Source organism: Marmota marmota, unplaced genomic scaffold, assembly GCF_001458135.2.
Source record: "Marmota marmota marmota unplaced genomic scaffold, marMar, whole genome shotgun sequence".
In the NCBI taxonomy this organism is placed as follows: domain Eukaryota; kingdom Metazoa; phylum Chordata; class Mammalia; order Rodentia; family Sciuridae; genus Marmota; species Marmota marmota.
Window position 1 is genome coordinate 54,289,046 of NW_025999842.1, and position 12,900 is coordinate 54,301,945.

General features: G+C 38.7%; 1 protein-coding gene across 3 annotated transcripts in view; it reads left to right on the top strand.

Moving 5' to 3' along the window:
• The window catches only part of Arfgef3 (ARFGEF family member 3), a 167,730-nt gene that overhangs the window by 46,366 nt on the left and 108,464 nt on the right, over nt 1–12,900 (top strand). For all 3 annotated transcript variants that reach the window (XM_048798842.1, XM_015501659.2, XM_048798849.1), the window contains one exon: nt 1,338–1,469. In XM_048798842.1, the coding sequence (XP_048654799.1) occupies nt 1,338–1,469 (132 nt within the window). The remainder of the gene's footprint in view (nt 1–1,337; nt 1,470–12,900) is intronic.

Sequence of the window (12,900 nt, forward strand, 5' to 3'; positions counted from 1 at the left end):
CACCACCTGGTAACTTTAGGCACATTTCAGAGCTCCCTAGTCTTTATTTTTTTATATAAAAACAACTTTGTATGTAAAATTTAACTCTGAGCTGCCCTAGGTATATGACATCATCCTTTTGAAAGAATTGGGCACAACATCAGGGAGTCTTGAGTAGGAAGCCAGGGTGCTTGCTGTCCCCATCTGCAGTGGCATGAAGGTGAAAGGAAGAGTCTTCATGCTGGATTGATCTGAATTCCCAAAGTTCCTTACAAGCAGTGACTCTAAGCTGCATCAGGAAAGAATAAATTAGACAGGGATAAATATAAAGTTCTATATTGGGGTTTCAAGAAACCCACCATACCAGTTCAGAATGGGGGAGAACAGCTTAATTGTAACCTTGTGAGAATTAGGGGTTTCAGGGTGAGTCAGTGTGAAATATGCCATGACTACCAGCTAAACTCTTTTGACCTGAGAGTGTGACTCAAGTTATGAGTCACGTTTAATATCAGGTCACCTAGAAGTACTGCAGTCACTCCTGGGGCCACATTCTGAGCAGGAGAGCACAGCGAGACCTTCTCATGTGGAGAACCCTTGAAGGAAGTTGAGGAAACATCCTGGAGAAGAAAAGGCCTTGGGAAACTTGATGGCTGACTTCACATGTCCTAGACACTTAATTCACATGCCTCTGGGGAAAGATAAAAAGTAGGGTGTTAGGTTGGTGGGCTACACACAGCCAAAGGAAGCATTTGATAAAAAAATGTAAGCTGTCCTGAAGTAGCAGAGGGCTGTCCTAGGAGCAGGACTCCTGGGAGTCCTCATTGCAAAAACTCCCTTCTCATTTAGGTCCCATGAGATCATTTTCTAATGGGATATATACTAAGATTTGTGCATCCTAGAGTAACTTCTAGACAAATGACAGCTTGCATTAGGGAATAAAAATTTAAATATCAGACAGATGAACTTGTGGTATATGAAACCTTTTCCTTTCGTGACAGAGCTACATTGAGAAAGGGTATATGTGTGAAAGACTACTGTGTGGCACTAGGTTGTCATGGCCAGGTTCATCCTTTATCCCCACCACTGGATAACCTAGATGGCCAGCACATTAGCATTTCACTTGCTGACATTTAGAGTGAATTATCTAGTGTCAGGAATAAGTCTTTGCCAAAACCCATTTATCCCATGTTGGATGCATTTCTCTTTTTAATGGCATGTAGCATTTCTTTCCTTCCTAATGGCCTCCAGCTACGCACCTCCTGAGTAAGAAAAACGATCATCGATACATAATAAGATACAAAAGAATAGGCTGTCCCCTGCTGCCTTATCTGTGATCACTACCTTGTGCCACTTTACAGAAGCTGCTGTCAGAAGAGAGGTTTGTATCCATGGAAACAGACTCTGATGAGAAGCAGCTGCTCAATCAGATCCTGAATGCCGTGAAAGTGACGCCTTCGCTTAATGAAGACCTGCAGGTGGAAGTGATGAAGGTTGGTTTGACGTGGCCACCAGTGTGCGTCACTGGGACAGGAACACATTCTGACCTAGCACTTGTTGCTACCTTGGAACTGCCTCCGCTTTGTGGTCATTTTTCATTTGGAATAGATGGTTATTATCCCTGCGTGTGGTCCTCCCAAATTACCTTGACTGTTGAATGGCAAAAAGGTGCAATTTCAACAAATCTGTAAGATATTTGACCTGATCCTGCATATCAAATGCGGTTTGGAGGTGTGTCACTTTTTAAGAGAATATATGTGAGCAGTTATTTTCAGCTTGAGGTCAGTCTAATTCTGGGTATTCTGCCTGCCTGTGTATGTCACAACAAAGCAAAGACTTAATCCAAGATGTGACATGTACTGAGATTGTAGCAATGGCTGGTTAGGGGGCCGAAGACCATCCTTCTGTGGAATATCAGAATCAAATCATTTTTTTCCCTCAACAATGTCAATCTTATCGCCTTCATTTCAACTACCAGTTCCGTTTTAGGAATGGCAAGAGTCCCTCTCCTCTCCCCTAACTTTCCCTTGAAAATCACCATGACTGGGACTCCCTCACTGCTGTTGGAAGTGGGTCATGTTCTGTGAGTAAATGCTGAGTTTGGCAGAAAAAGATGGAATGTTCCCCAGGACAGCACCTTGGTCACAGTAACACAGCAGGAAGATGGTTTTTCAAACTGTCATCTGTCCTCTTCCTCCCTAGAGAAACAGTACAGAGGAATATTTGAGAATAGTTGATATCATATAGTGGTTTATTTATTCCTAGAAATACACTGATGGATTTTGTCTTAGATGAAAGGCTCTGCTTCTTTGGATTTCAGTTTCCATTCAGAAGTGAAAAAGTTGAATTCTGTCACTTTGTTTCCCGAAGGCCTATGCTTACCCCTAGTGCAGTTGGAAGGTAGTTTGGGGTGGTGATGGAGGGCTCAGACTCTGAAGGTGGCCTGTCTGGTTTGAACCGTCTTTCCTCCATTCTTAGCAGGTTGTCCTTGGCAAATTTCTTAACTTTGTGTCTTGATTTCTTCACCCATAAAAATGGGGGGAAACAGGAGCACCTACACAATAGGGCTGTTTTGAGGATGAAGTGAGATGACATTCATAAAGACCTCAGCACAGTGTCTGGCACAAAGCAAGTGCTTTGGAAGTGTTTCAGCCGATACCAATGTGGCCTGATGCTTCTGAGTCAGAGTCTCCGTGAGTCGGACTAGGAATATGCAGTTGTATATCTGGAGTCCTGAGTGAGTCTTAGACACATTGATTCCCTGAGCAAGCTGGTTTTCAAGATCTCACCTACCTTTCACTCTCCTTTGATGCTGAAATGTGCAGTTCCGCCTTGTCCTTTGCTGAAGGCCTCTGTGCCATGCACTCACAGAAAACCTCGAATAACCGCCTCCAGCTGTGGTTTCCTCATCCACTTCCTTCCTGACACTTGAGGAAAAGCAGGACCAGCTGCCTCACCAGTCTGTCTTCCTCTGTTAGGTCCCCACATACTGAAGGGTGGGCTTTGATGTCATATAGAGAGCATACCTCACAGATTCTATATTATTCTGGAAATTCTCCTAGGAATGATTTTTGTTTGTTTGTTTGTTTGTGTGTAGAATACAGAAATTTATATTGAAAATGACAAAGTGTGGGTTTTTTTAGGAGCTACAAAGAGTTAGGATGTTGGATGACTCTGTCAGTAGGAACACCTGGGCTGAGACTTGAGCATGGTCTGTAACTCCTGTCCTGCAGTGCCTTCTGCTCGCCTTGCTGAGGGCAGGAGGTGCCACATGTTAACTCCACTGGAAATTGTGGGGAGCCCATTTTAATGGTCTTCCTAATGACCCCCTAATAGACCCTGGTGCTTATAATTGATGCCTGGAAGGAAAATCAGACATTGTCAGAAAAAAAAAAAAGAAAAAGAAAAACAATAATGTGGACCATCATTCTTTACAATTAGATTTGCCAAGCCCAGTTCAAAGGCCCTTAAAATGATAAGGGCTTTGCTATGTGCTATTAGTTTTAACTATTTAAATATTGAACTGGGAAAAAAATAATTTACAACAAACCTAGAATTCAGCTATTTTTGGTAGTGTATTTTTAAATTTTGAACAAAAATTTAGTTAATGATGAAGTAAGTATATTTTGGGTAATATTAGCATGAAATACAATTTTGGAGAAAGTCATTTATCTGTGATAGGTTACAGGGGAAGGCTTCCTCATCATTTCTTATATCTCAGACTTAAAATACTCATTTATGTGTAAATATTGACCTAAATTATAGACTCTCTGGCTTAGAATAAAAAATTTTATCTCCTTACTCTCTGCACAAGGAATTCTATATTTATAGTGATCTCCAGAGACTCATACCCCTTTATCTTGTAGTTCTGCAATCCTGGTAATGATCTGAGTAAAAACTCTTAAGTAAGTTCTTGTTTTATTAATACCATGTCTACATCAAAAATGTTCTTACTACCTATTCTATTATATTAAAAAGAGGAGAAGGAATTGGAAAAAAATGGATTCCCATTACATAGGAAGGATATGTTCCTTTAGTCTTGGTATTCACATAACTTATTCTGGTGATAAATTATTTAAAATTTCCTGTATAAATCCTCCAGTCATTTTATATGACTATTTTTTAGGCACAGAAAATCTTTTAAAATAAGATATGGTTGACATTTTCAAATATTAGTCTGGGAAAACAGTTCAGGAGGGATTAAGCCACATTATGCATTTTCTATTTGTGTATGTCTGACCACAGCTATGGTACATTTTTATAACAGATCCTAAGTGTTATTTTTAAAAACCTATATCATATATCTTATTTACATATTGCTATCTTCTAGTGTTTGTAAACATGAGAAATCCAAGCAGGTCACATTCTTGTGAGTATATTGCAATTGTATCTATTCCTGCAGAGAAATGGTTTCCTCTTTTAGAGATTTCTCCAAGATGAAACAGAAACTAGCTAACAATGAAACCCAAGATTCTAGCAGTACTGCTCTCATTTAGAAAGAAGGTCCTGGACTTTTAATCAGAGGGTTAAAAACAAATCAGTGACGCTTGCTTCTAACAAATTTAGTGGGAATGAGGTTTGAGCACATGGTCTAGAAACTATTTGATACATTTTACCAATAAACAGGAGGTGGGGAGAAAGGTAATTTTTGGTTTATCCAAATGGCTATGTAATCCAGATAAAAATTTTATAGCTTGAGCAAACAATGTGTCAGAACTGTAGAGAAACAGAAGATTTGTCTGAAGATAGATTACCTATGAAATGGATTCATAGATGGCAGAGAGCTATTTAATATTTAGGTCAAACACTTATCTGATTTGGTGACATTTCCCCTGCTATGTGCCATTTCCTTAAGGCCATGGAGACTTTATGGGAGCCATGGACATAATGGCATCTCTGACTGGAGTAATTAGGACTTGCTTTCCTTCTTTCTAATGGGTAACCTTTTGTGAGGTTATTAACTGATACAACTGGCTGAGTCTTCAAAACTGAGAGGAATTATGGCTGACCTTCTTCCTCTGTCAGCACGTGAGAGGGCTAAGCATCCTATCTCGGGAAGGCAGGCTTGCTTTGGTGATAAGGAAGGATATGATACTGGAGCCTGGGGAAGCATTTGGTGAGTGTTCTATTATGGGATATCTTATTTTATGTACATCTTTAGATAATAGAAGTGGATGTTGGTGGAGTGTGTTATAATTTTCAAAGGAGAAATGATAGGGTCTGATTATTTAACATTTATATGCGTCAGACACTCTAGCAAGTACTTTATATTCATGCCAAGGTCACATAGCTAGTGAAATGACAAGGCCAGTATTTGAACCATGATTCAGCCCAAGAGAAAACCTGTGCTCTTAAACAGTGGGTTCCCTTGCCTGTTAAGACTGTCTTGAAAGACCTGTTAGGAGGTAGACATTACTTACTATTCCTGTTGTATATAGATGGTCAATTGGAAAATGTAAGTGGTAGGCTAATGAGGGGCAAAGCTAGGTGGCTCAGAGTGCTGTGTTTTTTCTATGTCCTTCCAGGATAAAAATATCCCCTAATTCTATGAGCAAGATTAAACATGAAGTAAGAAGCAAATAGTCTCTGTCCCACAAAATCAGCTAATGGCTCTGGGTATGTGCCATAGAATTGGGAAAAGGGAAAGACGATGTCATCTGCTATTGAGGGCTTTTGTTGTTGTTGTTCTTTTTAGATATACATGACATTAAAGTGCATTTTGACATACTATACGTACATGGGGTATAACTTCCCATCCTTGTGGCGTCCATGATGTGGAGTTAACACTGATTGTGTATTCATATATGAATACAGGAAAGTGAGGTCTGATTCATTCCACTGCCCTTCCTATTCCCTGTTGAGGTTTTTGTTTTGTTTTGTTTTTAATATTACAAGACTCTAGCAAACATCTCCAGAAATACAAAGGAGAAAGAATTGTGGACAAGGAATTTACTATCCAGGTGTGACTGGCAGTCCTTAACCTCAGGGTGTCCACTTGGAACTCTGGTGTTGCAAATTGTAGAGCAGAGTGCTTCCAAACTGTGCACCAGCACTGCCAGTCTTTGGTCTTGAAGTAACGAAGAGGCCACATAGAAGGATCATTTGTATTTTCTATTTTATTTTGTTCTTTGTAGCAGTGGGTATTGAACCCAGGGACTTGTGCATGCTGGGCAGGCACTCTATAACTGAACTATAACCCCCTAGCCCAGAAGGAACATTTTTAAGACTCTTTTCAGTAATGTTTTAATGGAAGTCTTACACTGGGAAATTTATCCAAATGGTTAGTTTTAGTGTTCTTAACTCTGGCCTTAAGGAAAAAATGATCATTAGTGAAGTTTGAGGGTGAAATGGCTAATTTGTCTTGCCTTCTCCTATAAGAGAAATGAAATCCCTCTTAGCCTAAAGCTGCTGAGACACTTTAGAAGATTTGCAGCAGTCTCTACCGTTAAGGAAAAATCCAATGTTTGATGAAAAACGTATAACTCCTTAATGCACCATTGTTGGAGGTCAGTTGAACAACTTACAAACCTATTATTTGTGCAGTAAATGCAGTGATGTATCCAAATATGTGGCTCCCCTAAGTCATTTGTTCTTAGACAGCTCTCCTCCTTCCTGCTGCTGAGGTTGAATGAGATAATCATTTTCTGCTTTGCACACACATCGAAATAATTCTTACTAAGTTGTTATCCCTTTGAATGACTGCCTAAAGTAGGTGAAAAGATGTACAAAAAAAGCGAGGAACAAACATTAAAAACAATTTTCTTTAAATAATCTATACATTATTTTCTAGGTAAGATTTTCATGTTATTTACTTTTTTTTTTTTTTAAAGCACCACTGTTGCCAGGTTTTTACCATTTGAACACATTTAGGAGTCACTCTATCAACTGTTTTAAAACTTTCCTGCTGGGTGTGGTGAGATCCCAGCAGCTTAGGAGGCTGAAGCAGGAAGACGGCAAGTTCAAAGTTAGCCTCAGCAATTTAGCAAGACCCTAGGCAACTTAGTAAGACCCTGTCTCGAAATTTTTTTAAAAAGGGGTTGGGGATGTAGTTCATTGGTTAAGGACTGCTGGGTTCAATCCCTGGTACCAGAAAAACAAAACAAAAAAAATTTCTCCCCACAATCATGAGTTAATGAAGCATAAATGCAGAGGTATTTATTGTGAATGTTCTCGAGTTCCTAGAGTGGAAAGATCCTTTCTTCAATCATTTATGCAGCAAATATTTGATGGCTTCATGTGTGCCAGGCACTGTGCTGGACATAGATGATCCTGTAGTAAGGAAAATGAGAACCAAAACCAAACAAAAATGAAAGCTTTGTTTGGAGACTAGGATGAAGACAGAAATCAGTGAAATATGTAAATATACCTTAACTATAATAAATGCAATGTCAAAATAATCTAGAGACTAGAAGAGTATTTTCGATAGGGTCTGTTGGAGAGTAGTTTTAAGAGTAGGACAGAGGAGGCTATTCTGAAGAAGTGATTCTTAAAGTGAAAAAGATCTAAATCACAAGTCAGAAGCAAAGAGGCAAGGAGGGTGATGGTTAGAGAGAGGGAGAGAGGATTGCAGTATTAGGATTCATCTTAGCAGAAACAAGGCAGAGTTTTATCTTTCTTTCATATCAATTTAGGTCAGTACTAGCTAAACCACATTATTAGACCTTCATTTCTTGGCTATTTTTCTTCCACCTGATAGTCCACAGTGGCTTCACATACTCAGCCAACACGTCTGCCTTCTAGGCAACCAATAGAAGGAAGAGGAAAGGGGAGGACATTTTTGCTTATCTTCAATTGGCAGAACTTGGTCACATGGCAAACTCAGTTGCAGGGAAGTCTGGGAAATGTAGTCTTTACTTTGGGCAACCATGTGCCCAGATTTCTGATCCTGAAACAGGAGGCAACAGTGTTGAAAAGACAACTGGCTATCTGCCATGGCACTTATCACATGAGAATCATAGTCTGGCTTATTTCCCCGCAACCAGAGGCAGCTGGCACATTATCCCTTCTGCCGCCTCCTGCTCTGTTCTCATTGTACTTTTCTCAGAGGGAAGCAATGAAGTTGTGTTCAGGTGGTCATGAGGTTAGCCCAGGCCTAATAGACTCCCTTGCAGTGGCCCATTCAGGGAAACCACACATTATTATTCCTAAACCACAACTAGTTATTCCTAAACTTTTAACTCAGGCATGACTGGAAAATGTCAGTAGTTAGTAAGTAAAACTAATGATATACTATTACTGCTGTTTTTCTCCCTTTGGTGCCTAGCAGAGTAGTTGGCACATGGTGTACTAATTACTTGCTAATTTAGTTATTGACTAATGGAGAGGAGAAGGGAACACATGGTAGTTTTTAGTGGCCCACCAGGAAAAACAACAAACAACAGAAAATAAATTATGATTACAGATAATAACCTATATGAGTTCAGAAATGAGAAAGATCAATACAGATTTTATTTTAGAATTGAAATAACCTCCTAAATCCTTTTTGTAAGTAAATTGAAGTTGGGGTGGTTTAATTTGAGAATAGGCTTAAAATCTCTGGAGCAGAATTGCTTTTACAGCCACTTAGATTTTTCTGGAAAGGCTTTGTAGAGGGCTGGGAATTGATCTGGCCTTCAAATATGCAGTTTGGGATGAGAAGATAACTTTCCAGGCTTAGGGGTCTGAACTAGTGACAAGACCAGGGCAAGCTTTACAGCTTCTGAAGAATGACAAAACATACCGAGAGAATAGAAATCTCCCCCAGTTGATCAGTATTCGTTGAGGAATTTCATAGGACCAGCAGGTCTGCTATAGGGGGAGAGGCCACAGTGTGCCTGTCCTGTGAGACAGTCCTTGAATTCCATCACCTTTTTAGATTTCTTGTTCCTTTTTCCTCTTTTCAAAATGTTTGGTAGCAGAGTGGTAGGAGCACAGCTTCTGCATCTAGAAGGCCTGGTGGTCTTGGGAACTTACTCTCTGTGTTGTAGCCTGAATGTTCTGATCTGCAAAATGTGAATAATATTGGTGCATACCTCTTGGGGTTGCCATGAGTCTTAAAGGAGCTAAAAATAAAAGAAGTGCTTAGAACTGTGCATGGTACAGGGTCATCACTAGCTTTCATTTCGGTTCTAGTTAATAGAAAATAGTATGTGTAGCTTAATGAGAAAATGAACACCTCTGAACTCACTCAAATTATGAACAAGAGCATTAGAGATATCATGAGTTTCTTCTAAATCTCTCTCTTTTTTTCCATTTATAGATCCTCTCTGTATAACTTAAGCTAGGATAATTGCTGTCTTTAGTAACAGAAGAGAAGAGTGTATCATCATATATATATATTGCTGGTTTCTAAAGAAGGATCTCATATTTAATATTGTTGAATTACAGCTCTCTATCTTAAAAGAAGATTTTTAAAAAATTATTACATATCAGTTATCCACTTAGTTATATTTAAGGCCCTAACCATTAGCTCTGATCCCACAGTCTATAGAAAGTACCTTACTATTTAGCTGAATTGATAAGTTATCTTCTGTCCTAATAGATGGAGTTTATGATTTGGATATTTTAGAAACCCATTATAATTATTAAATTTTTACATATAGAGAATCAAGTTGACTCTAGCTCTTTAAAAACTCTGTCTTTACAAAGTTGATTGATCATGTCCATAAGCATCAATTCTAAAATCACCAAGAATTGCATGGTTATATGGATAGAGATTATTTGAGATGACACTCCCATTCTGGAAGGGAAAAGAAGAGGGAAGATTATGCATATTAATGCAATTTGATTTCTTAAAAGTCTGAGAGATTCCATGTAAAGGAGCTTGTTATATGTTAAATTAGGGGGAAGAAAATCCAACTCATTGAACATTTTTTTTTAGACTTTATTTTCATTAACTTGATTACTGCTAGTCAGCTTTCCATTGCTGTGACAAAATGCCTGAGAAAATCCACTTACAAAAAGAAGAGATGTATTTTGACTCTCAGTTTCAGAGGTTTCAGTCCGTGGTCAGCCAGATCTGTCACTTTTGGGCATGTGATGAGGTGGATGCCTATGGTATGTGATGGTGGGAGCCTATGGTAGAACAAAACTGTCATTCCATGGCTGCTGGGAAATAGGAAAAGGCCATGTCCTCAATATTCTTTTTTTTTTCAAGGACATGTCACCAGTGATTTAAGTTTCTTGCAACTAGGCCCCACCTCCTAAAGTTTCTACCATTTTCCAGTAGTTCTTAAGACTGGTGACCAAGCCTTCAACTCAAGAGCCTTTTGGGTGCGTTTAAGATTCAAGCCCTAATGCTCAGTAGATATATTTTTGTTACCAACAGTGTATCATAAACTATGTGTAGGATTAAAATCAAAACATTCAAAGACAAGGGTTTATAATTTAATAGGAAAGAGACAAAGAGGTGAACAATTACCATACTTCAACTTTCATATCTGCAGATTCAACCAGTTGAAAATGTTCAGAAAAAAAATTGTATCTGTGCTTAACATGAACATATTTTTTTTCTTGTCATTGTTACCCAAACATCTATTTATATAGCTACATTGTATTAGGCATTGTAAGTCATCTAGAAATTATATAAAGTATTTGAGAGAACATGGGTAGGTCATGTGCAAATACTACACCATCTTATATAGGGGATTTGAGCATCCAGTGATTTTGATGTCTGTTTGAGGTCCTGGAACTAATCCCCTTGGATACCAAGGGACAATTATATTAATTTGTGATGTTTATAAACTGAAGGATTGAAATGTGAGGACACATTGACTTAAAAAATGGATTTTCCAGACCTCTAGTTAGGAGTAAGAGCTATGACAGCTTGTTAAGGGAGAAGTGAGAAGAGAAGAAAATAGGATTAGAAACAGTTTGTTCATTTGTCCAAGTGAATTAGATAAGTTCATTTTAATTAATACTTAAACAATTTTCCATGATCATCACTGGTATGTATGTCCTAGAATTAAGTGCTAAGGGCTTATCTGATGAATATCAGCATCTTATTACTAGTACAACAGGTAAAGCCAGAAATGAACCTGAGACAGAACCATAAACTAGTGAGTAATTTTAAATGTTTTCCAAACTGGGCATTCAGAAATTCTAGCATAATCTTCTATTGACTAGAAAAATATCAAGTAGCCATTTGCTAGAATTTAGGCAACCTGAGTCAGAAATTGGTTTGTCTAATAACCTGTCACCTTGGCTAGAGGCAAATCAATTAAGTCATCAGTGGTAGAAATTTTATGAGCTGAAACCTAGTTTGAGTCAAAATGAAGACTGGAGTTGTAGCTAACCACCTGTTGCTAGCTGTCATTCGAGTTCTCTGGACAGTGAAGGAGTAGTGGCTCACCTGCCTCCCTTCTGGAAGGCCTGGATTCTAGCTTTAAAGAGTCATATTGCAGAGGTTCTCAGCTTTATCCACAGAGTATGGGGCAAATGGTCTAAAACAGTGGTGGTCACAATTGGTGGGAGGAAAGATGTGCCACTGTCATCTTTTGGAGAGAAGCCAGAGATGATGCTAAATATTCTACAATGTACAGGACAGTCCCCCCATAGGAAGGATCACTTACAATTCATTTCTGAATTGTCAAAATGTCAACAGCACTGGGGTTGAGAAACTTTGATCAAAATAAGAAAAAGTGTTTATCTTTGGCATCTACATTTTAAATCTAAATAAGGAAATATCCTCTGAAATTCTATATGTGTTATGGAACTCCCTCATTCCTTCACCCTAAGGATAGACATTGTGCTACTCTGCTGTTTTCAGAAGACTCAAGCTACTTTGTCATTTGTGCAGGAACCATAGAGAAAGAACCTCTGTTTTTACCTTGGGGTGGAGGTACACTTTTAACCATTCAGGTTCCAGAAAGCTGAGAGTGCAGAAGTTGGCATGCCCTGCATACTGTAGAAAGGCATGTGGGGTCTCAATATTCCCATGAATTTTCTGTCTTTGTCTTTGCCAACTTAGAGTGAAAAAAGAACTGGAGTATTTCTAAAGAGAAGGAATTATGCAATGATTTTTAATTTTATAAAGTTTCAAGCCAATGTGCATGAGAGGCCAGAAGGAAATATATGTTAAATAACAAAGCTACACTCTCAGCCAGAGCCAGGGCTGGAATTGGAAATGTGCATGGCATTATTATCTCCAAGCACAAGGAGAGTTCAAGACTTTCTGTGGCCTGCACTCACATTCGTAGCTAATTTCCTTTGCTCTAGTAGTTTATTTTGTTTGGTTTAACTTACAAATGACGTCTGGTATTGTGAAAAATGAAACCACAATCACTCCAAGAAGCACTTGTGAATAAATTAAGATAATTTTAATAGTTCAAGAAAGAGGAGAAAAACTATTTTTTACTCCTTCAATATGCCTCTGTGTCCGTCATGTGCCTTAGGCATAGATTACGTCCCCATAAGCTCATTTTTTGGCAGTACCTTTGCCTTCTTTCCTGGGTTTAATTAATTTATTTTATGTGTTACCACAGCGTTACAACTTGTGTATTACACGTTAGGCCCCAATATACCTTTTCAGAGTACATTGTGTTTTCCCAAGCAGTTGTTCATCACAACTTATTATAGTCACTTATTTTAAGACTATCTTCACATGAGATGTTTGCTCTGTAAGACTAGGAATTGTGTCTTTTGGCTCACCACTGTATGCCTATGTTAATTTTTCCTCACTATGACAAAACACCTGAGAAAAATAAATGATTTATTTGGGCTAACATTTTCAGAGGTTTTAGTCCATGGTCAAGTGTTTCCGTTGCTCAAGCCTGAGGTAAAGCAGAACATCATGGTGGAAGGGTGTGGTAGAGGAAAGATGCTCACCTCACGGCAGACAGGGAGTGGAGAAAAAGGGGCAAGGGACAAGAGATCCTTCCAAGACATGACCTCAATGTCGTACTTACTCCAACTGGGTCCCACCTCCTATAGTTTCTACTACTTCCC